Source organism: Microtus pennsylvanicus, chromosome 9 (assembly GCF_037038515.1).
Source record: "Microtus pennsylvanicus isolate mMicPen1 chromosome 9, mMicPen1.hap1, whole genome shotgun sequence".
In the NCBI taxonomy this organism is placed as follows: domain Eukaryota; kingdom Metazoa; phylum Chordata; class Mammalia; order Rodentia; family Cricetidae; genus Microtus; species Microtus pennsylvanicus.
In genome coordinates this window covers 85,202,149-85,229,659 of record NC_134587.1, presented here as the reverse complement: position 1 = coordinate 85,229,659, position 27,511 = coordinate 85,202,149, and the positions used below count along the sequence as shown (strand labels likewise).

The following is a 27,511-nucleotide window of genomic DNA, read 5'->3' as shown; positions in this document are numbered from 1 at the left end:
AGAGAGAGAGAGAGAGAGAGAGAGAGCGAGCCACGTCTGGATCTCTGTCCCTGCTGTCAGGTCCTCAGGTCTAATCAAGGTCACTTCTAACACTTCCCTCACTTCTGGGCATGAGGCTTTTCTGGCCAACTGGTGTCCTTGGATACCAAGTGTTACACTGTCGCTTCTGCCAATATGCTGGGGCAGGTGAAACTTAACGGGCCACCCAGGGCCCAGCACACCAGCAGACTACATAGCAGGTGCCCAGATTTTACTCCTCTGAGCTCCTCTTGTTCCTGGACGTCCTCCATGGGGCTGCATTAAATTGGAACTACAACACCAGCCAGTCATTTCATCTCCCCCCTGGTGTCTTGCTGCCTTCCTTGCGTGGGGCAGACCACAGAGCCCTTCTTTCTCAAAGACCCCCACCGTGATTTTTTTCTCCTTCTATCCAGGTCTGGAAAAATCTTTATATAATCTTTGGATGGATAAGAAACTTTGGTTTCCCTTTGATATTCTATGATGTGTTTATTGTTTATAAATGGATTTCCCCTCTCTTTTTTAATAAAAAAATCATGCCAATAATAGACTCTATTCTGATTTCTGAGTGTTTTTTTTTTTCCGCTTTAGTGATACAGTATGTCTTGTTGGTTGTAAGAACAATGTCTCCCAAAGCAAAGAAATCATGTGAAGATACTAAGGACCTTCACAAACAAGGTTCTTTGGTTAAAAAAAATGACCCGTGATATCATGTGTTAAACATTTGTTTATAATAAAAAAGAATAGAATAATTTGTATGAAACACTAAACACTGGAGGAGCCAGTTCAAAATGCACTTGGAAAATCAGTCTAGTCAGATCTAACCGGCTTCAGCTACAAGTGTCAGCAAAACCAGAAGATGTTTGCAGGAAAGGTGTCATTGTAAGATCAACCAAGCCGGAAATTCTAAATACACCTGTCTTGGATAGAGGAAGGAGTGGTCCTGAGATCCAGCAGAAAAGGAAAGCTGGAAATCTGTCTTGAGGAAGTGTGGTCTGTCTGACTCAGGGTGGATTGATGTCTGGGACTGGGTAGCATCCACACTTCCTTGCCTCAAGCAATCCACGGTCAGCCTGACTCAGTTTCTATGGAAAACAGAAAGCCTTCTGAGAACACTTTCTATCATGAGCGTTTCTATGGTTTAGGAGCTTCCCTGCCTTTCCTTCACCCCAGCTACAAATTATACTCCAGATTCTCCTAACAGAATCTTTCTTCTTCTTTTTCCCCCATAAACATTTCTTAGGACATTGAATACAGAAGTTGCGCGAGCAGGAGAGATGGCTTAGCTGTTGAGAGCATGTACTGCTTCTGGGTGTTTCCAACACCTCTGTCAGGGAGCCCATAATCACCTACATCTCAGCTCTGGGGTATCTGACACCTTCTTCTGGTCCCCGAGGGCACCTGCACTCACATTTGCACATACTGACCCCCACAACACACACACACACACACACACACACACACACACACACACTTTAAAACTAAGAACATAAACATTTAGGGAAGCACAGAGAGGGCTCAGTGGTCAGGAGAGCTGGCTACTTTCTCACAAGACCTGAATTTGGTTCCCAGCACTATTTCTTTTTAGGTACTCAAGACACAAAGATAATTTATTGTACACACACGAGCGTTTCTACTTGCATATATACCTGCACACCATGTGTGTGACTAGTGCCAGAGGAGACCTGAAAAAGGTTAATGCTTTTTTTTCTTAATTGGAGTAACATCTACCATGTGGGTGCTGGGTCTTGAACCTGTGACCTCTGGAAGAACAGCCAGTGTTCGTTACAGCTGATCCATCTCCAGCCCCAGAAGACAATCCTCACGAGAGTTAGAAAGTGAAGGTCATACAAAGAGCTGACACTTAGCAGTTTATGTCTACAAAGCCAGCCCTGGTGAAGGTGTCAGGAAAACAAAATCTTGGAGCAAAGCCTTCTACTGAATCTATTCTCCAAACCACTGGAGAGTCATGCAATGCTGGCTGCATTCGATGCAATCCTGGGCCTCAAGTCTGCTGTCAGTGGTTCACAACCTCGTGGGACTCCTTGCCAGGATCTGATAGACTCTTTTGTTCTCCAAGCACACACACACACACACACACGGCATATACATACAAAGATACATAAATAAAAGTAAAATAGATCAAAAACATAAGTTGTCACTGTAGCACATTAAAGGTGACCCACTCCAGAGCACACCCAGAATCTCTGTTTGGATTCTTGTCACACTACACTTGCAGGCAACACTGGTGAATGCCATCCCTGCTATGGGCTCCTCTCCCAGCAGTGACAGCCTTCTGAGATCTTCTGAGCATCCTACGGAGTGTTTGGGAACTAGAAGCAGCAGTCAATAATACTGATAGGGAGATGAAAAGGTGGCACACGCCTTTAATCCCAGCACTCGGGAGGCAAAGGCAGGCGAATCTCTATGAGTTTGAGGCCAGCCTGGTCTACGAGAGCTAGTTCCAGGACAGGCTTCAAAGTGACAGAGAAAAGCCAAGAAGAAAGAAAGAAGAAAAGGTGGGTGAATGGAATGGGAACTGATTTATGTCATTTCAATTCTGATGGAGTATGACAAAAGTGAATTCACAGGGGAATTGACCAACATAGAGTGAAAATTTTCTTTAACTACTGAATTTTAATAATAATAATAATAATAATAAGATGATGATGATGAAGGGGCTGGTGAGATGACTCAGCTATTAAAAGTAGTTACTGCTCTTCCAAAGGACCTGAGTTCAATTCCCAGGACCCACATGAAGCAGCTTACACCTGTCTGTAACTCTATTTGCTGCACACACGTGGTACACATAAACTCACGCAGCCACACACATATACACATAAATAAAAATAATCATTTAAAAAGATGATTATCGTAGTTCCAACTGAAACATTTCGGTTGATACTTGTAATTTCTAAGTTGCGCGTCTCATGTGGGTGCCCTTAAGTGGGGACTTTACATGTAGATAATTACAGAAAACTTTGTTATGTGATTTATAAGAATCATGGAAAGAGCCCGGTGGTGGTGGGGAAAGATGTTCATTTGTTTGTTTTGCCTAGAGCAGTGTGACCTATGACCTACTTTTGGTCTTTATTCGGTAACTCAAGCATAGTCCTATAGAGTCAAAACAGAATTTGGCTGTTGAGGAGAAAGTCTAGTCAGTAAGTCTGTAAAGTGCTTGCCTTGCAACCATGGCCTGAATTTGATTCCCAGCCCCCCCCTCCTTTTATTAAGGTGGCCCACTTTTAATCCGGTGCTGGGGAATCAGAGACAGGTAGATCCCTTGGGCTCACTTGCAAGCCCGTTTAGCCTGCTTGGCCATCTTGGCCACTGAGAGACCACGTGACAAGAGAGAAAAAAAAAGGCCAATGCACCAGAGGAATGTCACCCAAGCGTGTCCTTTGTGCACACGCACGAATGCATAAGTACAGAATTACATATTTTAATTGTCTTTGCTTTATGCTAAAATTGACTGTGTCGAGCGTTCTGCTTCCTGGCTGCTCGAGAGGCACACTGGCTCCCATTGTGTTAGCACCGCCATCAAATTCGTAGGTGCTTTTCTTTTTTCGGTGGACGTTTCCTGTTCTCTGGTTCCAATTTGGTAAAAGGGAATTTAATTCTGTAAAATTGTGGGTTAAAAAGAAGTCCCAGAAGTCAGTTCAATACCTCATTGTCTCTTCTCCAGATCACGCCGCCCGTTCCCTGGTATACCGTGAGCTAAGAGAGCTTCCTATTATCAAGATGCTTGCACCATTCTGTCGCTGGCAGAGTGACACGGAGCACTGGGGCAGGCTGGGAGACACATGTTCTGCCCTCTCCATTCTCTCCTGCCTTGTGTAAGTGATACCCGAGTCTTGTGATCACAGGCTGCTCATGCTCCTGAGGGCATCTGAGGCCTCCCTTTCCTGAGAAAATCCACCGGCAGGGAGGACACGGCTGGGTTTCCATGGAAAGCTTCTTGCGTAGGATTCCAGCTCCGTTCCTCCTCTGTAACAGGACGAACGGAGGGCCAACGAGAAACGTGGTATCTCAGAAAACAGCAAAAATTCTGATGAATGCAACTGAATGCAACCGTGCGAACAGGGCTTATTGTCAGTTTAAATGTCTGTTCAACTTTTTCTAGCGCTGTATTAGTACTTAAACAGCTGATAGTAAAAAGCCCAGACATATTAGTTGGTAAGACTTTTTATCTCTTAAGTGTTTGTAGTTTTGTTTTTGTTTGGTCAAAGAACAACAATGAAGGAAATAAATCGTAGAAATTTCATTAATTTTAATTCATTGCATAACTTAGTATATGACAAACCAGAATTAGTCTGATGACAAATAATAGAGTGAAGGAAATACCGACTGAATAATTAATGTCGGAGGTAGCAGAGATGGCTCAGCGGGTAAGAGCCTGGCTGCTCTGCCAGAGGACTCAGGTTCCAGTCCCCTTGCAACCAGCTATAACTCCAGGGAGATCTGATGCCCTCTTCTGTTTTCCTTCAGCCATTGCATGCATGTGGTGCACAGAGATCCACAGAGACACATAAAAATCTGTACATCTTTGGGGAAAAAATCTATGTTGGGATATCCAAGAATGGTATGGAGAAAAGTGAAACTGGACCCATATATCTTTATCATAATGTTTTCGTCTGTTTGTTTTAAAATAGAATCTTATCATGTAGCCCTGAGTTGCCTGGGGTTTCCTAGGTGGAACAGGCTGACCTTTGGAACTCACAGAGACATGCCTGCCTTTACTCTCCACATGCCGGGTTTAAAGGTGTGCACCATCAGGTCCAAACATGTGATAGACACCTTAAAAATAACTGAAAATGGTTTCTGTCCAAAGTAGAAGAAAACATACTCGTATACCTACAAAGAGTCAATAATCCATTTTTAGAAAATATTATCATAATAACATAACAAATATTTTTGTAATATATTTATAATAATTATTTTTAGCTAAATAAGCAACACTGATAGTACAATATAAAAAATCAAATGAGAAACAAAATGAAAAATTATTCAACATATTTATTGCCTTAATTGTTAAATAATCTCCTCTTGTGCCAGTGGTCAGAGAAGAATAAAAATCTGCTCCCCACAAAAAAAAAAAAAGAAAAAGAAAGGAAAATTCTGACAATCTGACAAGTTAAAATGTATCTATAGCATATACATAGCTTCACCACAAACTCATGAAATGCCACTAATAACTGAAAATGTTCTTTTTAGGCCAATGTTAGAGGAGGATTTGTGAGAAAGAAGACCACATTATATTAGTAGTGAGCTCAATTTCTCAAGAATAAGTTCTTATTTTATTTAGTGTGTGTGTGTGTGTGTGTGTGTGTGTGGTAGTGGTGGGGGTCAGAGGACAACTTTCAGGTGTCATTTCTCTCCTTCCACCATGTTGGGCTTGGGGATCAAACTTGCGTCATCAGGTTTGGCCGCAGGTGCCTTGATTTGCTGAGACATCAAAGAGGCCCAAGAATAATTGTTGAATTCGTAGCAAAAGCTACAAAATCTTTAAAATATTCAATGTATTCGTTCTAATTTGAGATCATTTGAGAAGGAAACAAAGAAGAAATGAAGGTTTTGCAAGAGTGTTTAAATAGCAACATTGTATTTCACAATACCAATAAGCAACATCTCGTGAGCTGGTGCCTACCTAGAGTTTCACCCCTAAGGATTGGTGTTCTTGGTACTAGAAAGTACTCTGCAGGCTACCAACGGTAAATATCAACCCAGCTACACCCTTTGATCTACAGTGGGGACCCCCCCCCCAGGTATGCTAACACAATAGTGGCACAGAGCTAGTGGGACTCACCAATCAGTGTCTGATTTGATTTAAACTCCTCAGGCCCCAGTGTTGGCCGCCCTTCCCCCAGCTTCCCTTCCATAAATAATCCAGCCACTTTGGTTACCTGACCCTTTTCCTTACTCTTTACCCTCCTGACCTCTTAGTCTGACTCTCCCCTGCCCCCCTCCTCACGTGACCCAGCTCAGGGTCACATTCACTCTGGTCTCTTCCAGATGACCAGGCCTCTGGCTATGCTCTTCCTTTTATCTACAATAACCCATTTCCTCCACCAAAGCTAGGAGCAGCCATATCTTCCTTTTTTTTTCTGTTCGATTATATTACAGTTTCTGATTTTGTGTTTTTATGGGATTCCTGTGCTTGCCAATGTGTGTTTCTGTGTCTGTATGTGTTTCTTGTGCTTTTTCTTTTTCTCTTTTTCTTCTATTTGTCCTGTTCCTGTTTGTTTTCTTTTTTTCTTATTGTGTTTTTATGTTATTCCTTACATGACTATTTTCTAATGAAAGATGGAAATTGTGTGGACATGGATGGCCGTGGGGGAGAAACTGGGATAAGGGGAGGGAAAACCATACTCAGAATAAATTGGATGAACAAAATCTATTTTTAATAAAAGAAATGGCTACAAATTTCCTTTCACCCTTAATAAATAGAACAATTATATGTATATTATAGATAATTTAATTAAATTAGCAACAGCTCCAATACATAACTGAAAGGAAAATGGCTTCAGTTACTGCTCAAAATCGATAGGCCAGAATGCAGAGGATACACAATTAAAATTATGACTAATATGTGGATTATATTGTACATGGAAATCGTTGTGTAAAACTGACCAACACGTGGAACTGTGGAGTCCTTAGAGGTGGCTCTGGGTTCTACTTGGGTTGCCTTTGAGGCCACACTTCCTGGTAGACAATGATTACTCACCTACCTAAGGGAACACGTAGATGCCTCTGGTGTTTGTCTGTGTCTCTGTCTTCTTTGACCTTCAGCAACATTGTAACAAATCCTAGCCCGCATAGGGTTCACCTCATTTCCCCCAATTCCAACCTGCCCCAAACGCAAGTAAATACATCACCTATGTGCTTCTGACACCGTGCTGAAGGGTTCACCTTGTTCCCCCCCACACACCCATTCTAACCTGCCCCAACTGCAAATACATCACCTATGGGCTCCAGATACCCTGCTAATGACCTCTGCTCTACTAAGTCTCTAGACTCTGAGTGACACACAGCTGCAGCTCAATCAACACCTACCCCGAAGTCGCATGGATCAGCAAACATTTAAAAAGATGAGTAAGCTTTGTCAAACGTTCAAAGGAAGATTAGCAAATGTGGGAAAAGACAGAGTAAGGGGCTGGGGGTTCAAAAAACAAATTGTACTTATTCTCGAGGAAGGGCCAGCAGTATGGGGAAATCTGCACGGTTATATTTGAATGGCCTTTAAAAAGAGGTAAAGGAGACTAAATTTCACATCCATATATTTAAAAAATTAACTGCAATCTCTTTCCCGGAATTAGATAGCGCCTGGGCTCCCCAATCTCAAGCTACCTATTACAAAGTCAAACACAGCCAAGGATTCGACCTTCCCAGGCTGAGGGCTCCGATCCTCAAGAAGCAGCAGCCAGTCAACTGGAACCATTCTGCCCAGAATATGGTTGAGATTCCATTAAGAGCAAAGCGCTCCTTCAAAGCCCTTCCGAGGTCGGTCTATAGGAGAATCCTGGGATCTGAGAGATGGATAAGAGAGGATAAAAGGGGTGTCTTGTTCTTCGGAGTCCTCTGGCTCGGGTGTCGGTGTGAGTTAACAGAAAACTACACATCCACATTCATTGCCAAAGCAGTATCCACCTAGCGGCCCTGCTTTCCGCTTTTTCTGATGGCGCCGAGTGACGGCTGCATACATATTTCCTAGCAGATTGAATGGTTCAAGGATTGAATGGAGGGAAGTCGGAGACGGGAACTGGCCCGACATTATGAGGCAATCGCGGCATAAAAACATGTTAGCATGCATTTGGGAGGAGCATAATTTATTTGCAAGAACGCAGAGCTCTGCAGAGGACCAAATCCACGCAGCGAGCTCTAGTAGGGAACGCTCTGATAAGGAGGAAGGGGTGGCAGGCTGAAATCTCTTGGCCAGGAACACAACCGTGCAAGATCGAGGTCAAAGAGAGCTTCGCTTGAGGCACCGGGCCCCCTCTCTGTCCCCGGCTCTGCCCCAGGCTAAACCCTCTTGAGCTATAAATACAACGGCCCGCGTGCAGCAGAGACACGGTGTTCCCTCGGCTAGCTGGGACAGATAACATGAATTTGCCCTTTAAATGTCCCAAGCTGCAGGCACAGCCCCCCAACCCAGCCCTAGCTCCCGGAAGTGTCTTCGCCCCCAATGCCCTCTGCAAAGGAGGGGGATGGAGAGGGGCTGTCCAGACACCTGCCCAGCCAATGCGCGCTGCGCGCTTGCCGGGGTCCCTCCTCCTCTCGCGAGACGCCGAGCCGGGGATATAAGGAGGGCTGCGGTCAGGCGGGCGGCCCCTTAGCGTCGCGCAGGGACGGAGACGAGGTGGCGGTGCCTGGCTGGGCGTAGGCAAGAGCAAGAGAGCGGCTCCTTGCAGGCTGTGTGCGCCCCGCTGTCAGCATGGGGGATCAGGCTTTGAGCTTCCTTAAGGACTTCCTGGCAGGTGGCATCGCCGCCGCCGTCTCCAAGACCGCGGTCGCCCCGATCGAGAGGGTCAAACTGCTGCTGCAGGTAAGGGACGGCTGGTGGCGCGGGCGGCGAGGATGCGGGCGGGCGCGGCGGGGCGCAGGGATGCGGGCGGGGCGCGGGGATGCTGCTGCTGCTGCGGCGGCGGCGGCGTGGGCGCGCGCGCGATGCTGCGGCAAATCTGTGCTAGGCCCCAAGCCCGGGGCCTACACGAAGGGGAAGGTGCCCTCTACGCAGATACAGGTCCGGCGTCAGTGGCAGATTCCTGGTGTCGGGTAGCACCCGCGTTGGGGTGTCTATATATGGAAACCCACCCGAAGCTGGTCTACCTCGAGCCAGATCCTGAGGCTAGTCCTGCAGCGGCATTCCACCCAAGGCCTCTTAGGCAGGCCTCACCCTTCGGCCGCAGCCCTTACACCTTCTTATCTGCACCCACCCTTTACAATAGAAGCATCAGATTAATCATTGACTGGAGAGCACACCGCGTCGCGTGCACTGCGCTATAGCCCGACCTTGATTTCATTCATCATTCATTTATTACCTCTGCAAGAGACGAATTCTTTGCTCTTATTTCACGGATGGAGACTCTGAGGCAGAGATTCTGAAGTAATTTTCAGGATAAATTCAGATCGCCTTAGCCATCCTGTCCCCAAATCATTTTCTCCCTATCTGGACATCAAAGGGCGTCATCATCTGGTCCATCCCAAAAGCAAATGCTGTTCACTGGGGAATAGCCATTTGGGAGTCTGAACGATCAGCAACAAAAAAAATGCCGCGACAGATTGGCACAGCTGTAATCGATTAACTGGATAATCTGCTTGAAAAATTTTCAGGCTCTAGAGCCTGGCGAGCATGCTCACATCATCAGAGCGCCTACTGCTCGGCCTGCTCTCAAAGGACATTAGAGAGAACTGCAGAGCTGAGGGGAGGGATCTTTATCCATTTATATTTCCCATAAGCCTGCGGGGAAATTTTTTTAGTTTTTCCCTCAGATGCCTTGATAATGAATAGAATTTGGATTATTTTTTAGCTTAGCCAAATAACTAACATTTATTGATATTTCCTTGATACTGTTTGATTTCCTGATACATTAAAAAAATTAAAGTTCTCTTTTATCTCTTGAGGAGGATCCTGGGGTGGTAATGCTCATCTATACATCTGCAATCCCAGCAGTTGGTAGGCTAACACAAGACTTGAGTTCCAGGCTAGTCCTGACTACATCAGATGATCCTATCTTTTTAGAAAAAAACAAACAAACAAAAAAACCCCAGAAAATTGAAGGAGTACAAATCTTTTTTTTTCTCCTGTCTTCACCCTGTCTGTCCTCTGTCACCCACCCTTCCCTACCCCCAATTAGGTCCAGCATGCCAGCAAACAGATCAGCGCAGAGAAGCAGTACAAGGGTATCATTGATTGTGTCGTGAGAATCCCAAAGGAGCAGGGCTTTCTCTCCTTCTGGAGGGGTAACCTGGCCAACGTGATCCGGTACTTCCCCACCCAAGCTCTCAACTTCGCCTTCAAGGACAAGTACAAGCAGATCTTTCTGGGGGGCGTGGATCGGCATAAGCAGTTCTGGCGCTACTTCGCCGGTAACCTGGCTTCCGGCGGGGCAGCTGGTGCCACCTCCCTCTGCTTTGTCTACCCGCTGGACTTTGCTAGGACCAGGCTGGCTGCCGACGTGGGCAAGGGATCTGCCCAGCGTGAGTTCAGTGGGCTAGGCGACTGTCTCAGCAAGATCTTCAAGTCTGATGGCGTGAAGGGTCTCTACCAGGGTTTCAGTGTCTCTGTCCAAGGCATCATCATTTACAGAGCTGCCTACTTCGGAGTCTATGACACTGCCAAGGGTGAGAGGGGGCTTTGAAGTGGAAGGTGTTGGGAGGGGGTGTGGAGAGAGGATTCTGTAGGACCCCAAGATCTTTGGTTAGTCTTTTCCCATCTCTGAGTTCTGAGGAGTTGATGTGACGTAGTTTGGGTAAATCAATAACCAAAGGAACCTCTGCGTCCTCTACTGATGTTTCCTGTGGCTTTGAGCTATTCAGAAGGTGCAGAGCTGTCCCAGCACAGCTGTCTAGTTGGAACTAGAAGGGAACTCCGTGTCAACAGAGCTGTAGCTTCCCTGATTAAGGGAAGGCAGCAGCCAACTTTGGTTGGCTACCCGGTTGCATGTAAGGGTTCCTTGGGAGGAGAGGAGCTGGTTCTTGTGGAAGGGTAGCACGTGGAGTTGAGTCAGGAGCCTTGTCTACCCCTCCACCTGCTTTTTTACCAAGCTGATGAGAAAAACACCTGATTAAGCCATGTGCTTCTTGGCTCTGCTCACAGGGATGCTGCCGGACCCCAAGAATGTGCACATTATCGTGAGCTGGATGATTGCCCAGAGTGTGACGGCGGTTGCAGGGCTGGTGTCCTATCCGTTTGACACTGTCCGCCGTAGGATGATGATGCAGTCTGGCCGGAAAGGGGGTAAGCGTGGCATGAACTCTCCTGATGTGAATCTTAGGCTTTGCCCCTGGGGACCACTCTTAAGTGCGAGCAAGCCTCGTATTTCTAAATTGAATGGCAAAATTACTCAATAAGAATTTAGGAAGCCGAGACTGTAATTTCCCCTTTAGCTTTCCCTGCAAGGATTTTTTTTTCCTTTTTGTTAATGATATTGTAAGAATATAGAAAAGGTTATTTAGAGTTGGCCCTAGGCATCTAGCATTACATAGACCTCAGGTCCTTTTTTCCTACAGCCTGGGTGCATAAGCAAGGGCATAGGATTCACTTAAAATGAGTGCTTCCCTTGTAGTTATTGGAAGTATGAATGAGAAAGAGGATGTTTTAGCTGGATGAGAAGTGGCCTGAAGTGGTCTGCTTTGTTAGCTTTCGCTTCCATAGGTAAAAGCGTGAAAAGAGAAAAACCACCAAATGTGAGGGGATTTTGTGTAACCCAACAGTCACACCTTTTCATTTTTCTTGCATAACCTTGGGCAGTGTAATCCGAGACCGGGACTAATTTGTTCATCTATAAAAAGTCATCCACAGAGTGTAGCAGTAATACTCCTTCCCCACGTTGCCTTCCAATTTTAGTCTGACAGTGTGTAATGTGGTTGTTTGATTGCTCCAGTTTTTACTTCGCTAATCTTGAGTTTGAGGAATAGGGATATTAGAAGGTAGCCTAACAGTTCTGCAAGGAAGAGGTCTCGTTGATTATTGCATAGGCTGGGGACCACACCATAAAGGGCATGATGTCTTTGAGGAGAAAGGAACCCTTATTCACATTTGTCTCCACAGCTGACATTATGTATACGGGGACACTTGACTGCTGGAGGAAGATTGCAAAAGATGAAGGAGCCAATGCTTTCTTCAAAGGTGCCTGGTCCAATGTACTGAGAGGCATGGGTGGTGCTTTTGTATTGGTATTGTATGATGAAATCAAAAAATATGTCTAAGGTAATTAAAACTCAAGTTCACTGGCTCCCAGTGGACTTGGTTCACAAGTTCACAGATCCATTGTGTGGTTTAACAGACTATTATTCTTAAGGAAATAAAAAGACAGATCTTGGATAAAACCAGACCATCAGGAATACCTCGGAAAAATGCTTCATTGAGTATTCATTAAACCACAAATGTATTTTGTATTTATTTTACATTTAGATTCCCACAGCAAACAGAAGATAGCTTATCATACTTGTTCAATTAATTAACTGAAGAACTAATAATGACAACAAAAGTAACCAAATGTGAATCATTAATAAAGACTACTCAATACATTTTATCTCCCTGAACTCATTAACTGCTAACATTAAAACATTAACGCATGTTTTCTAGCAAGATGCATTTGGCAGTGACTCTCCTATATGCATGCCCTATTGAAATAGCTGTTCTTCAAACATAAGCAGGCCATGTACTATCTTGTTACACTGTTGCTGAAGGCTCGAAAGTGGCAACATGAACAGCTTCCATGGCCCACTGTATACTTGCACTATCTTAGGAATGGTGAGCCTCTGCTAAGCTTTTCAGAGAGGTAAGAATTTTGCATGCTGAGGAAGTCCTGTTTTTTTTAGTTCCTGTACAGAATCCTTTTACCTAGAAATTTCCAACAAGTGGACAGTCTTCACTGAAGAAAACAGTTGTCTTAGTTTGGGCTGGGATGGCAAAGTGCCACACACTGTCTGCTTCATAAAACAACAAACATACTTCTCACCTTGGGTCTGAAACGTCAGAGTCCATGAGGATCAACTCTGGTGAGAGCCACCTGACTTAAGAATCTTCTTGGTGGGAAGAGGGTGAGAGAGCTCTCTGGAGCCCCCTTTGAAAGTTATTGATCACAGTGACAAAGGCACCATACTGTGATCTGATTTCTTCCTAAAGGACCTGTCTCCTAATACTGTCATCTTGAGGGTGAGGGGTTGAATTCCAGGGAGTAGGGCACATCCACTATTCAGATTTTGGTATCAGTTTTCAAGCTCGCATTTAATGCCTGGGAGGCTCTGAAAGTGAACCTGCCCTGAAGCCTAAGTGGGGGTGAAGATGAACTAGTCTTGTTATGTAAGTTGACGCTGTAAATCTTGGCTGGGATAGGCACGGACCTTGAAAGAAAGTAACTAGGTTTTGTATACAAAGTATCTGCTTGCACTTCCTTTCTGTACAGCTTAAGAATGAGGAGAAAGGCCTATTTGAAGGACTTGACTCTTAGGGATTTGTGAGCAAGAGACAAGCATTTCAAGGGTCGGGGACAACAGTAGAGATATGGCTCAAGGTTAAAAGGTTAAAAGTCTAGGTTTGGTTCCCAGCACCCACATGGAGATAACTGTCCCAATCCCCAGTTCCAAGGGATCACGCATGCTCTCTGGTTTACCCAGGTCCTAGGCATATACAAGTGTTGCACAAGCAGGTGTGCTGGCTAAACACACATACATAAAATTGTTTGAAATTTCAAGTGGGGAAATGAGTGCATCTGGACCAGGAAAAGAGCAGTTAGTAAGTTTCCAGTTTGTGTTCTGTCTGCAGGAAACGTCCAGATTGGGCGCAAAGTTTGGAAAGAAGCAAATGTCTGCTTTGTGTTTCCTGATGAAGAGCTTGGGCTTGGGCCTCTGGGTACAACACTGGCTGCCTTGCTTTTTGCCAGAGCAACCAAGGTGTGTGTGTGTGTGTGTGTGTGTGTGTGTGTGTGTGTGTGTGTGTTCCATATCCAGAGTTACTTTTAATTTCAGTCTAGATAGATGGAAAAATCTAAAAAGATCTCAATCCTGTCTCCCAAGGACAAGGAGCAAACAGTGCTGCTAGGGGCCTTCCAGGTACATTACTTTGCATTCTAGAATATTAATGACACAATGATGTTTCTGGCAGATAAAAGCAGCACAAGCTAGTAGGAAAAACTACCTTTATTGCATATCTAAAACTAGGGCTTTCCTAAACCTAAGGGTTTAGACTGACAGGCCACGAACGTAATTGGGAACTGGCTGCGGGTGAACAAAGAGGAGGTCATTACAGCCAAACCAAGAGCCAAATTGTTTCCATCCCCCTCCCCCACTTGCATGCAAGGAGCAGAGTGGAGAAACTGGCTGCCTGTTAAACTGCACATTAGCCGTGTCATCTGCAGTATGCACATGACCCAAGTGCTGGCTTTCAGGCTCTCTCCTGCCTGCTGAGGTTAAATCCAGTGCTCTTTGCCCCAGAGTCCTGCTGAGCTGGCCCTACTACAGCTACTTCACTCAATAAGAATTCCTAGAAGGAAGCAAGTGACGTCACTGTACAAAGCTCTCAAAGTCTGAAGGTCTGGAAAAGGGGATCACACTAAAGTGAAAAGCTAGAATTCCATGCCAGACTCTTAAAAATCCCACCTCTGAGAATCTGCCAAAGCTGTAACTGTAGACATAGCTCTTGGGAGACAAAGTATGGGATCTTAATTCTAGAGGTGCTTGCTGCCAAACCTGAAGACCTAAGTGTAATCCCTGGGATTCACATGGTAGGAGAAAAGGGACTCTTAGACTTTGTCCTTGGACTTGATTATATGTACTTGTCATGCCCCAAAATTAAAAAAAAAAAATTAAAGCCACAGAGATGGCCCACAGTCTCAAGAATCTCCATTACAGATTGAAAACACAGATACTGACCCTGGAAAGATGACTCAATGGTTAAGAGCACTTGCTACTCTTCCAGGACCCTATTCGGTTTCAAGCACACATAGCTTGCAGGGGATCCCTAGGTATCCCTGCATGCATGTGGTACACATACCTATACTAGGCAAACACATGAATAGCAATCTTCACAACAGACAGATGCCAACATAAGTTATCGGATGCAAAAGCAAGAGAATGAACTGAAGTAATCAATTTGTCATCAAAGTAAAGTTCCATGCTAGGCGGTGGTGGCACACACCACCCAGCACTCGGGAGGCAGAGACAGGCAGATTTTTGTGATTCTGAGACCAGCCCGCCCTACAAGAGTGAGTTCCAGGACAGCCACGGCTATAAATAGATAAATAAAAAGCGATGCCACATACAGCAGGTCAAAAATAATGCAAGGAGAGAAAGGCTTTGGCATCTGTACTTGCTAGCATTATGTCAATTTAACACAAGCTAGTCATCAGAGAGGAGGGAGCTTCAGAGAAGCTCTTCAGAGAAAAAGACTCCAAAAGACCCTCTGTAGGCAATCCTGTAAGAGGTGGTTCTCAGCCTTCTTATTGCTGTGACCTGTGGTGGCCCCAACCAGAACATTATTTTGTTGCTACTTCATAACCATAATTTTGCTACTGTTAGGAACTGTAATTAAATATGCAACCCCTGTGGGGGGTCAAGACCCACAGGTTGAGAACCACTTCTGTAGGGCATTTCTTGTTCTTAGGGATTAATGGGGGAGGGCCCAGCCCATTGTGGGTGATGCCATCACTGGGCTGATAGTCCCGAGTTCTTTCAGGAACCAGACTGAGCCAGTCATGAGGAACAAACCAGTCAGCAGCACCCTTCCTCTGCATCAGCAAACATTTCCCCACCTCAGGTAAGGAAAACCAGTGCATACCTGAAGATGGACTGGCAAAGGTAGAGAGGGAGGCAAGCTGAGACGAGGGTTGCCGACCTTTGCCCATCTTTCTATACTCCCTGTGCTCGGCCCTGAATACAAACAAGCAGGAAGTCAGCCTCTCCAACTGCTTTCCAGGAGGTGTTTCTGGAGCTCTCATGATGAACATGCTAGTTAGCATGTAGCAGCAGCAGGAAGTGGCAGCTTCCGACCCAGCCTGACAAAAGGCTAGAGGCTGGATACATTGTATCCTGGAAGTAGTTCCGAAAGACAGCTCCGGGAGCCAGCTTTGCTGGCTGGAGGGATAAAGTCACTTGCCAGGTATGTGTGACAATGTTCAGCTCCCAGAACCCACATCAGGTAGAGCAAAGTTGTCCTCTGACCTCTATACATGTGCCAGAGGGCAAAACACCATGCAAAAGTAAAAACACCTGTGGGAATGAAGAATTTCTAAAGACTTTCTATTTCATATGGCCATTGATTTCTTCTTTTTTTGGGGGGGGGCAAATGTTTAGGATGTGATATTTATTTTAGAAATTATGCTGGCTTAGTAAAGTGATGGCTTGTTGGCTCTCCTCTGAAAACCATGATGTCACTACACTGAGTGTCAGCTAGGTTCCCTCTTGCTGAGTGGGTCCACTAAGAACTGATGGTTATTGCTAAGGCAGGCACAGCACGACTGCACCCTTAGGGTCATCGTGCCATCCTGGTCATTGTTGTGGTCTATCAGTGTCAGAGTAAGACTCTTGGTTGCTTACTTCCTTTGGAAACGTGAATGGTGTCTTCTGGTACCCTGAAAGCTAGTGCTCAGGGAGGAGGCTCTCAGCTCAGTTCCAACTCAGGGGTCTCTGGGCCTGGCGTGCACAGTGTGTGGTCACAAATGATCTGATGTGCAGGTGTTTCCAGCAATAGGGATTTACCTTCTGCCTCTAGGGGACAACGTAAAAACCATTTCTATCTTTAGAAATAAAAATTACCTGCCATAATACAAGCCCATTTGTGCTCTGCATCCTTCATCTGTGCAGAGAAGAGTTTATGCACCTGTGGGAGCCACTAGCGATTTCTTCCTGTGGCTCCGGTTGGTTTGAGACATGATCCATCATCACAGAGCACAGGCTGGCCTGGAACCCACTTGTGGTGGAGGGTGACTTGGAACTTCTGAGCTTCCCGCCTGCTGGGCTTATGTGCTGGGAAGGTACTCAACCACCCTGAGCTCAAGGACATCTGTAAACCTGCTTTAAAAACAAAGTAAAAAAGCCGGGTGGCGGTGGTGCACACCTTTAATCCCAGTACTCGGAGGCAGAGGCAGGTGGATCTCTGAGTTCGAAGCCAGGCTGGTCTACAGAGCAGGTTCCAGGACAGTCAAGGCTATATACACTGAGAAACCTTGTCTTGAAAACAAAAACAAATAAATAAAAATAAAGCAACTCAACAATAGCAACACTCATTCAAGCTTTAAAAGAATGTCCATTATACTGAAACATCGTAGCAATTTTACAAAATGAACCAAATCATGTGGTCTGAGAAAATGCTGACCAGGAGCATAATTTTGAAGAAATATTCCCTCAAAATACCACATTTTCAAAAACACTAACTAAAAATACCATCCAATTGGCAACTTCATTCTAACTAGTAGTTTTGTAAGGTACACAGAAATTTTTATTCTAATTCTAAGAATATGAACAATCAAAACCTGGTTCTCTTTAATCTTTTCTTTCTTTCTTCACTAGGCCAAGCTAGTTTCTTCATGCCCAAAAATGACAAACTAGAACACTTTAAAGAAAGATGGTTTAAAAGTTTGCTAATCTTTATTCATGAACATAAGCAATTCAGCCATTAGCAGTGAGCACATTCTATGACGGTATACAGTCACTTACATTAAGATGACACAGTGTTTGATTGCTAACTAAGATAAAGTTTCATCTTCAGCTCTACATCAGCCTTAATACTCTAGAGCTGCTGCATCCATCTGGAGGTGAGACGCAGACCTAGACAGTCGCCTTTCGAAGCTGTGCAATCCGTTTTGAGGCTTGGGTGGGACACGGCTGCATGGCTTTATTTTACAGGCAGACCACAAAGTTTAGTGGGTTAGCTGTCAAGAGCAGTTCTTAATGGAGACTGAAAGAACTGGGGGAGAAAGAGGTAGTAACTACTCCTTAAGAAATAATTTTAATAGTTTGAAATCTTTGACCACATCTGACGGAGATGAGAACAGTTCTCAGTGAGCTCTGGCCACGGCCACGGACCAGCATGCTTTCCAGCTGCAGGTGCGGAGCTTCAGTAAGGACAAGCCGGCCCCTGCCCACAGTGCTCCACAGTGTTTACTGTGCTGGGGAAGTTGGAGACACTCCTGCACTCACGACACCTCCGCTACAAATGCCTCCTCACCTTAGCTCACATCAGAGAATTCTGTCTGGAGTTCCTGCCCATCCACCTATCACCATCATGTAGCATTTACAACACTGTGAGTTGTTTTGAAAAGATGGTTGCCCTTTTCTTGAATCCCTGTTATCAGTAATACTTAGACAAACTTCTTTCAAATAGTAAAAACTAAGGCATAAATTAGCATTTAAAATCAAAGTACAGCTTTATCTATGGGACTTGGAGAGATCAAATAAAATGTACTCACAGGCTATGCCACTGGGAACATAAAATGTTTTATATATACACACTTTTCCCCTCAAACTTACATTGTAAAAAGTGACTGACTCACTATTGGGCAAATGCCAAAATGCTGCATTTTGTTGTCACACAAACTTTAAAGGTTAAAAAATTCAGACAAAAATAAAACCTTTGTTTATATAGCTGAAGGTTATATAAAGCAGCTATAAAATCTTGTTTACTAGAACAAAGAGACAGATCTCAAATAATGTTACAGTCCCCAGGAAGCAGCAGAGAAACCTTCAGTCGTGCTGTGTATGTGTGTGTGTGGTGTATGTACATTTACCATATGTGTGCGTGTGTGTGTGCGTGCTGTGTGTGCGTATGTGCGTGGTGTATGCACTTCTACCGTATGTATGGGTGTGTTTGTGTATTGTGTGACGTATGCATATTTACCATATGTATGTGTATTTGTGTATGTGCGTGGTGTGTGCACATCTACCATATGTGTGTGTTTGTGTATGTGTGTGTGTGGTGTATGTACATTTACCATATGTGTGTGTGGTGTATGTGCTCAGCAATCTTTTTAGCCTCATCATTCCCAACCTTTGCTGCTCTATCTAAAACACAACCTATTAAACTAAGACCAACATCGTATGACCTGGCATTGGTAAAGTGCAGGCGGCCTTGGTGCTAACGAGGGAGACGCAGGTGTGGCAGACATGCCACACTGCAGGAGCACTGAAACCTGACAGAGCTCACTGTGGCTGGAGATAATTCCTATTTCAAGAAAAACGTGTCACTGACTATGAAATTTATTTATATGTCCTAAAGGTACACTAACAAAACCAGCAATGAAAAAGTTATGACTATGAAATATCACTTTGTTCATAAAGTAACAGTCTACAGGCTGACACAAACGTATTTCAGTCTTCATAGTCAACTATATTTATTGCATCTATGTGTCATGTGTCAAGAGCCCAGCAGGATAAATAGGCCTTCAGATATCAGACTAGTAAAAATGGTGCTTCTCAGATTTAGCCAAAATAAATCAAGAAAATTCACAAATGGTTAAGGCAGTAGCTGTAAGAAATGTGTGATTAGTTTTTCTTGTTTATAACTGGTTTTTCTAAAGCGTTTCTTCCGGGCTCTAACCTTCTATTAATACAGCAAGTACACAATGACAGCACACACTAACAGTGTCATTTCCGACACTCGCTAACATACCCTGGGGCTGCTTCTTGGTTCTTCAAGCTGGGAATATTGCTCACTGACCCAACAAATATTTGCTTTTGTTTATGATGCAAATGATCTGGCTACAAACCAGCCACAGGATTACAGTAGGCTGTTAAAGCCACCTCTTTCCTCAGAATCCGTGAGTACTTTACCCGACTGCATAAAAACAGTTATCCAGTGTGAAATGGTGTGGAGTGGCCAATCAAACTCTAACAGAGAGGAACCTTTGTTGAATCAAGAATTGCACCAGTACAAGCTGCTCACCCTCCTCATCAAATAGAAATCAGCTCGTCCATACATAAGGAGTGTAACAATCACATAACCAAGTGATGGCTCATGTGGCAGGCACTCTGAAGACACAGAGGCATGAGATGCATACAGTCATGCTTACAATAACTGAGAACAACAGAGTAAGCAGAGTGAGTGTCCTGGCTCCACAAGGATCATCAGCGTTTGTCAGCATCACTAGTGAATTTCCACGGAAAGAGCCATGCACAACACCGCTCTCTGTTAAACACACAGAGTTCCTATACACACGCCACCATACGAAACACTGATTTTTACATCAAAGTGTGTTTTGGTAACAATTTTGCGCTGAATAACAATAAATTATACTCATTATTGTATAAATTGTTGAAAAAAGTATTACAGATGTTTACAAAGAGTTACAGTAATTAAAATACATTGTTAAAATAAGATGAACAATGTAAAAAAAGGTTTTACAACCAAGCAGTACGAACATTCCGGGGTTTCGGTCTTAGCAAAAAGCCACTGGTTGCGTCCAACATTGATCGATCAGTCTTACAACTGAAGCCACTGGTCGCACTGGATGTCCTGGAAGCTCCTCCTGAACATACACAAAGATAAAACAGTCTCAGTTATCTGAGGCAAGTACACAAGTCATCAGCTGATAAACCTCCTAATTTTAGGTCCAGACTGGTCCTTCTTCCTCCAGATGTGTCTAATTCTCTAATGAGATGACTTTCAATAGAATTGTACTCTAGAATTTACTAAAGTGATTCAAGTGAAAGCAAACACTTTGCATAATCATTGATATGTTTACTGACGGTTTTTATGTTCAAGGCACAATACTAACTATCAGTTACTAGAATAAGGCCGTATCTTAAGTTAACTATAATAAACCATGTTTTAAAATGAATGAGATGATCAGTCAATGACTAGTCATATAAGCACTGGGAACTCTCAGCACTACTGGGGTCCAATTTTCTTTAAAAATAGCTTAAAATTTTAAGAGAAATACAGTTTAGAATATATACATGATGCAACAGCATCCACTTTGGTAAAGGAACGGTCTGACTTTCTGTACAGCTCTAGGGTACACAGCTGGCTCAGCCTATAACTGATCACCTATCAAGCACTGAAAAGAACTGCAGCTGTAAAAAAAAAAAAAAGAATTGCAGCTGTAGTTTGTTGATTTTGTTTTAGCTATCTAGTAAGGACATGAAAGATATATGTAAGGGTTACAAGGTATTAGTAACTGAGAGAATGTTTCAACCACATTCAATTAGCCTATCAATTTATTCTTTTTTTTTTTTTGGTTTTTCGAGACAGGGTTTCTCTGTGGCTTTGGAGCACACAAACTGAGCCTGGCGGTGGTCGCGCACGCCTTTAATCCCAGCACTCGGGAGGCAGAGGCAGGCGGATCTCTGTGAGTTCGAGACCAGCCTGGTCTAGAAGAGCTAGTTCCAGGACAGGCTCCAAAGCCACAGAGAAACCCTGTCACAAAAACAAAAACAAAAACAAAACAAACAAACAAACAAAAAAAACACAAACTGAATTAAAAGACTTTTCCAGTGTCTGAGAAAACACTGCTATTTTCACTCATTTTATCTTTTGGCTTTCTTCTTATGCTACCATTACATTCTGTACATGAAGCCTGAAATTGAATGAACTATAAGAACATGCCTGTGAAAACTAAAATGCATTCTAAAGTTAGCATTTTAAATCTCTATCATAAGAACACAAATCACACTTTTTATTTTAAAAAACTAAAAGACTCAAAAAATAAATAGAAACTATCATTGATAATCTTACTCAGTGGGCTATAATGGCCAAGAGTGGATCTCACTCGTCTAATGGATGGTGAAGGGTTGAGATAACCCATATTTCGATGATAGTCCATCAGCTGTTCAGAGCGCTTCATGCCAACTGTTGGTTTCACAGCTTCAAGCCGTTTCAATAAAGCCTTCACAAAAATATGAAAGTTAATACTGTAATGATCTGTCCTGTCCCTTTAAAAGACACACCCTGTCCCCCCAAACCTGGTCAGATGAGGCAAGGGGATCTTCTTTCCACTTCCAGTCTGAGCTCCCTTCCCTTCTCTCTTTGGAAGAGGTGGCTGCTGCCATGGGTCCTCCCTCCCTTCCTCTCCCCCCTCCCCCTTCTTTTTCCTTTCATAACCCACTAAATAAATATCCAAGCTCTTTCTGCATGACGTGCCTATCTGTCTCTGTTTTTCACCTGCCGTGGCTCCTTGTGGGACAGGCTGCCCTGCCAAAGGTCAGCCGTGGTCTCCCCCGCCCAGCCCTAAACCACCTGCAGTGTCCCAGTGTCACCACTTGGGGAACAGTGCTGTTTTATTTTTACTATTACAAATACTACATAAATACCAATAATTTCTAAGAGGTCAGATAGTCTATAACTTGAAATTCGATAAGGAAAAACAGTGTTTAGTCACTCCACACATACTAGAAATGTTCTGATCTGGGGTGAAGAATATAGGGCCACCCCAAATATTTGTCCACAGACCCACAGAGAAGTATAATCTCCCCTCTTCAAGGGCAACAGAAAAAAGACTTTACAGAAAACCACAAACAAAGAGTGCAGAGTTGCGGAGCCCAGCCCTAATAGATACATCTACAAAACAAAGCTCAGGGAACACTGCTGAAGAGGGGTTGGCAAGACTGTAAGAGCCAGAAGATCAGGGCATTTGCAGTGAGACTGTCTCCCAGCAATGTCCACTACACACGTAGATAAAGCCTCCCTAATATGAGCTCAACAAGAACAATAAATATACCAGAGTGGACAGGAAAAGTCTTTGAGGTCTCACCCTTACACAGAAACTGCAGGCAACTAAGGAATGCCGAAACTGGGTGAAATCATCTTTTTCAGGGGAAAAACACACCAACTGGTTATCCAATACCAAATGGTCAGCCTGAGAACATCCATACAAGTAGCATTATACAGACTGAGCAGGTTGTATTTAGAAATGTGCATGTGTGTATGTATGTGTGTGTATACACAGTAATGAAATAAGAGGCCATAAATTTGAGTGGAGGACTCATTCTCTTTATATGGATGGACTTGAAGGGTAGAATAGGAAGGGGTAAATGATATGATTATAATCTCAAAAAATAATTAAATATTAGTAATCCATTTTCAGAAAAACCAAGACGTTTTTCCTAACATACACTGATCCCCCGCTATGATGAAACAACATCTACAGTTTGAATGTAAGGTGTTTCCCTAAGAGGCCTGGTCCCTAGCTGGTGGAACTCTTGAGAAGTGGCTGGGCACTGGTTTCATCCATCTCATCTGACCTCATCCCCGGATGAACTACAATCGAGAGGACTACTAGAAAGCAATGGAAACTGTGGGAGCCTGGGCCTATAGGACTAAGCAGGCTGCTGTGAGCACCCTCTACGAAAGCTCTCTCTTGCCCCTAGCCTTCTCTTCTGGCTGTCATGAAACAAGCAGCTTCCCTCTACCATGCCCTTCTATCATCATGTGTCTACCTGTCCTAAGTCCAAAAGCTATAGTGCGAGTCAGTAATCCTTTCCTCTCCTAATTGTTAACCTCAGACATTGTCACAGGAGCCCACACACAGCCATCACAGACCTGCCAGTCTTTGGAAAGGGACTACAAGAGCAAATACAGGAAACTTGATTTCCTCGTATTAATGTCAGGCATAGGAGTTATTATGCTAAGAGTCCAAAGGTAAACCCTTGAAATCACCAATTATCAGTTATGACAAGTTCTACCTATATACACTAGAGAGCAGAAGTGTTGACGGCAGCCATGTCTCACATAGAACACAGGAAAGGCTGTGTGAGCACTGACCTCAAGTCCCATTCACACTTCCAATTTCGACTGCCTAGTTGTTTTCTGTACTTTTTCCTTTACATACTTAGGACTCTGAGTAAAGGTTACTATAGAAAAGAAGTGTTAAGAAGTTAGAAAACCAGTTACTAAAGAATACAAAGCCTTTTAGAGGATATACAAATCCATAGGCCAAAGCAGCATAGTTGCCAATAAGAAGGCATATTCTTTACTATGATTAAGTCTATGTAAATATTCCTAGTTTTATTTTTTTTTAAATATTTATTTTACATGTATGTTGACGTAAGAGGGTCTTCTGTTTTGTGTTGATTTCATTGGTTAAATAAAGAAATTGCCTTGGCTTTTTGATAGGGCAGAAAATTAGGCAGAGAAAACAGAACAGGATGTTAGGTAGAAGGCAGTGAGGCAGACGCCATGAATCTCCGGCCCAAGATGGATCTTTCCCGGTAAGCCACAGCCTCATGGTGCTACACAGATTTAATGGAAATGGGTTAATCAAGATGTGAGAGTTAGCCAATAAGAGGCTAGAGCTAATGGGCCAGGCAGTGTTGAAATGAATACAGTTTCCGTGTAATTATTTTGGGTGTAAGCTAGCCGGGTGGGACAGAATAAAGGGCCTGTGCTCCTCTCAGGCAGTGGGACACAGCCCGCTGTTCCTTTCACTACAGTATGTGAGTGTGCCTGCAGTGTATGTATATGACATGTATTTACTGTTGCCTAAAGAGGCCTGAAGATGGCATCTGATCACCTGGAATTGAAGTTATAGGCAGTTGTGAGCCACCATGTGAGCTGGGAATGGAACCTGGGCCCTCTGCAAGTGCAGGGAGTGCTCTTAACAAACCATCTCTCCAGCCCTACTCATTCTTTCTTAACTCAAAATTCAAAAGCTTTTGATTTTCAGAGGTCTTTGAGAAAGGAACATGGAATAAGACCAATGCCTGGGAACTGTGTGGAGGTCCAAAAAAAGTGAGCCCATTTCCACCTTGTCTGAAGGTCAGAGAAGTTGAGGCTGCTCGAAACTGTTAGGGCTATGCTTCCAGTCCTAGGGTGTGGTTACTTAGTCCTTTTGACTGTGGCCCAGACAGTTGGATCCACTCCACCCTGACCAACGGTCAGGATATTCAAGCATAAAAGGAGGTTTGACCTTGGGAGTGGCTGCCTTCAGGGTCCACACTGGGTTCACTGTCTAAAGAACAGAATGCTAATGACCTGATGTCTCTAAGTATTGAGGCGAATACCTGTTCTAGCTGTCCTTTGTGTCACAGTACAGCAGTTTTTGTCTTCTTCCCTATCATATTGGGGCATGAAAGTGTATGGAAAATTAAACACAGGGGATTTCAGTTTTCACTGGAATTCCCTCCTGCTACTATCCTATGTTTCTGTTTTATTTTTACTTGTGTCTTCGTTCTCGTTACTGTTTTTCTACTCCCCATGTCCCTGCCCTGGTAAGTGGTATTTTTGTCGAAGCTGGTCTCCAACAGAACTGATTTGCAGTTCTGTTTTACTCGTTCCTTAAAACATACGACTCTTTCTGGTGCAAACTGATTTTTATCTTAAGAGTCTGTCCATAGCACTAAGACATTTATAAAATCAGTCTCACGAGCAAGGACAAGTTTTCTTCCCAATCATTTTCTCCCCAGCTTAAGCACACCACTCAATGTGTAGCTTTTACAGCGTCTCTGTCACCCCTTTCCAGACACTTCCTCAGCCTAGTGCTTTGCTCGCAGCAGTTCCCCTTCCGCCCTCTGATTCCGAGGTTCCACCACCAACCAGCACTGTCAACATTTCTGAGCCATTCTGAAGAAGGCAGAAACGGTATTTGTAGGACCCAGCCATGACAAGCTCAACAGAGGCCTGAGTCTCAGTAGTTTACCCTAAGGCAACACCTGGTTCCAATTAAGACCACAAACTGAGACCACCCAGGCACCACCCAGGAACAGGCCATCCAAAGGAAATTATTAATGTTCCAACCATTGTAGATGGGATCACCTGCCAGCACACAACCACTGCTTTTTATACTAGGACACTCCTAGACGAAAGTCAGCCAATCAGGGGTCCTGAACCTTAGAAATCCCTCACTCCCAACTTTGCTACTACAAAAACCCAACCCCAACTGAGCTAGGGCTCTCTGACCACTCCAATACAATGGACACATACAGAGTCCGAGTTTGTAAACTTGTATAAGAATTTTACATACAGGACTGGGTCTTTTGGTTGGTTTTGGGAGGACTCTGTGATCTGGGCATAACAATAATAAACTAAGCCAAAATATTCATGGGAAGCATTGTTCAGAGAAGAGAGGAACAAAGTACTGTTAGAAATCCAAGCGTGTGACTGACACATGAAGTAGATATAACCACAACTTCACTGCTGTCAGCCGGTGGGATGGGTCCTCTGTTCCCTTCAGAAGCCAGAAAAGCAGCCACTCCCTAGTGTAGTCTTACCAGCTACAATTTTTCTTGTTGCGCCCAGTTAGGCTATGGCTCTGTTCCATCTGAATGTAGTTTCTATACACTTTCTAAAATAACACAGCATCTTTTTTTGTAGACAGAGGAGCTGTACAATAGCTGCCAAATTCTCCTAATTTGTGTTCTTGCACAACAAAATTCGTAGGCATTATGTTTTCAAAGCATTTTACTGGAAAAGATAAATTTCTAATAATCTTGACATTTTCAGTTAATCTGCTAATATTGTGTGTGTACATATATATATGTGTGTATTTTTTTCTTCCTTTTTTTCTAGCACAGAAACAATGTTGGTTTGGGAATATAGCTCAGCCTGAGTCCTTTGCAGCAGAGTTAAGTGTTTTTTGTTTTGTTTTGTTTTCGAGACAGGGTTTCTCTGTAGTTTTGGAGCCTGTCCTGGAACTCGTTCTGTAGACCAGGCTGGCCTCAAACTCACAGAGATCCACCTGCCTCTGCCTAGTGCTGGAATTAAAAGCTTGCGCCACCACTGCCTGGCTTCAATTGTTCTTAACTTCTAAATTTAGCATGTACAAAGAACCTGAAGCTAGGACTGCTGGGGATTCATTAGACCATATATGGGAAAATAGTAATGTTTACAAAATTCCTGATTTCATGAATTTATTCACCTAGTTGGATGAACTCTTTAAATCTTAAGAAAATTTCAGTGCTTATCTACCAGAGGTAAAACACTATAAAAATAATGATGAACATTAAAATTTAAAATAATTTTCCAATAAAGTTTTTAAAAGCCTCATAAAATTACAACTCATTCTGTACTCTGATAGGCCACTTGTGCAGAAACTTAGGGACTTGAGAGAAAACATACAACTTTCCAAATCACATGAGACTTTAAAAGAACGTTATAACACTGTAATGGAGTGACAAAAGATATAAGCATCTAAAAGACTTGGAAGAAGTACTGGGCACTAAAATAAACTTAAGTAGGAGGGTGTGTTTTAGTGTTCTATATGACAGTAGGAGGACTATCATTTATAAAAGTTTTTTTAAAGAACTGGAAGAGAGTTTGGAGGCCTAGATTACAAAGAAATTTCTTTAAAGAGAACGAAATTCTACTTATTCTAATTTAATCATTATGTACTCCATGTATAATTACATGCTAACAATACCTGCAACGAGACTGGGGGCTTACAGTGTAGTGTAGGCACTGACTGTTTCTTAGTCAAACTATTTGGTAGGCATGGTAGGGCCAGGATAAAAGTGAAATAACATACAGCACCCGTAACAGTACCCATACACTACTTGAAATCTGTAAGAATTTTGTTAGCATTAACATTGCTTTGTACAGTTTTCTAATTGCCCGACATACAAGAATGTATCATCTTCAGGCTAGGTTATAAATTATATAACAATCAGCAGTATTTCACATTTTTCTACTGTTTTATAGGAAATAAGACATTACCACTGTTTAATAATCAAAATGATAAGAATAGTTCTTTAAAATCTAAATTATGGTTCATAAAACTGTAAGATGGCCATTCAAACCAGACTCCATGAAGTTCAAAATAATTTCTCCAAAACTTTTCTTGAGAAAGTTGTATTTTTTTAAATTACATCTATCAAGGCAAAACCATTTGTGTGTGAAAATTATAGT

The 27,511-nt window shown here is 43.4% G+C and overlaps 2 protein-coding genes across 9 annotated transcripts in view; one reads left to right on the top strand and one right to left on the bottom strand.

Moving 5' to 3' along the window:
• Window positions 1-8,322: 8,322 nt before the first annotated feature.
• Slc25a4 (solute carrier family 25 member 4) lies at window positions 8,323-12,272 on the top strand. The gene is made up of 4 exons (XM_075986719.1): window positions 8,323-8,560; window positions 9,873-10,359; window positions 10,835-10,975; window positions 11,789-12,272. Exons 1-4 carry the CDS (start codon window positions 8,450-8,452, stop codon window positions 11,944-11,946), a joined length of 897 nt encoding a protein of 298 aa, XP_075842834.1. The 5' UTR covers window positions 8,323-8,449; the 3' UTR covers window positions 11,947-12,272.
• A 5,031-nt stretch (window positions 12,273-17,303) lies between these two features.
• Cfap97 (cilia and flagella associated protein 97) overlaps window positions 17,304-27,511 on the bottom strand; it is a 29,385-nt gene continuing 19,177 nt past the window's right edge. For 6 of the 8 annotated variants that reach the window (XM_075986710.1, XM_075986714.1, XM_075986718.1 and 3 more), the window contains 2 exons: window positions 21,410-21,560; window positions 17,304-20,201 (listed from right to left, as the gene is read on the bottom strand). In XM_075986710.1, coding sequence (XP_075842825.1) covers window positions 20,074-20,201; window positions 21,410-21,560 — 279 coding nt within the window. In that variant the 3' untranslated portion in view covers window positions 17,304-20,073. The remainder of the gene's footprint in view (window positions 20,202-21,409; window positions 21,561-27,511) is intronic. The other 2 variants (XM_075986711.1, XM_075986717.1) reach the window with 1 other exon arrangement.

Bases quoted from the DNA above. Each gene is read 5' to 3' on its own strand.
- Slc25a4 (XM_075986719.1), top strand. From the start codon at position 8,450: ATGGGGGATCAGGCTTTGAGCTTCCTTAAGGACTTCCTGGCAGGTGGC. The intron at 8,561-9,872 runs GTAAGGGACGGC...ACCCCCAATTAG, and splicing joins GGGTCAAACTGCTGCTGCAG to GTCCAGCATGCCAGCAAACA. The intron at 10,976-11,788 runs GTAAGCGTGGCA...TTGTCTCCACAG, and splicing joins GCAGTCTGGCCGGAAAGGGG to CTGACATTATGTATACGGGG.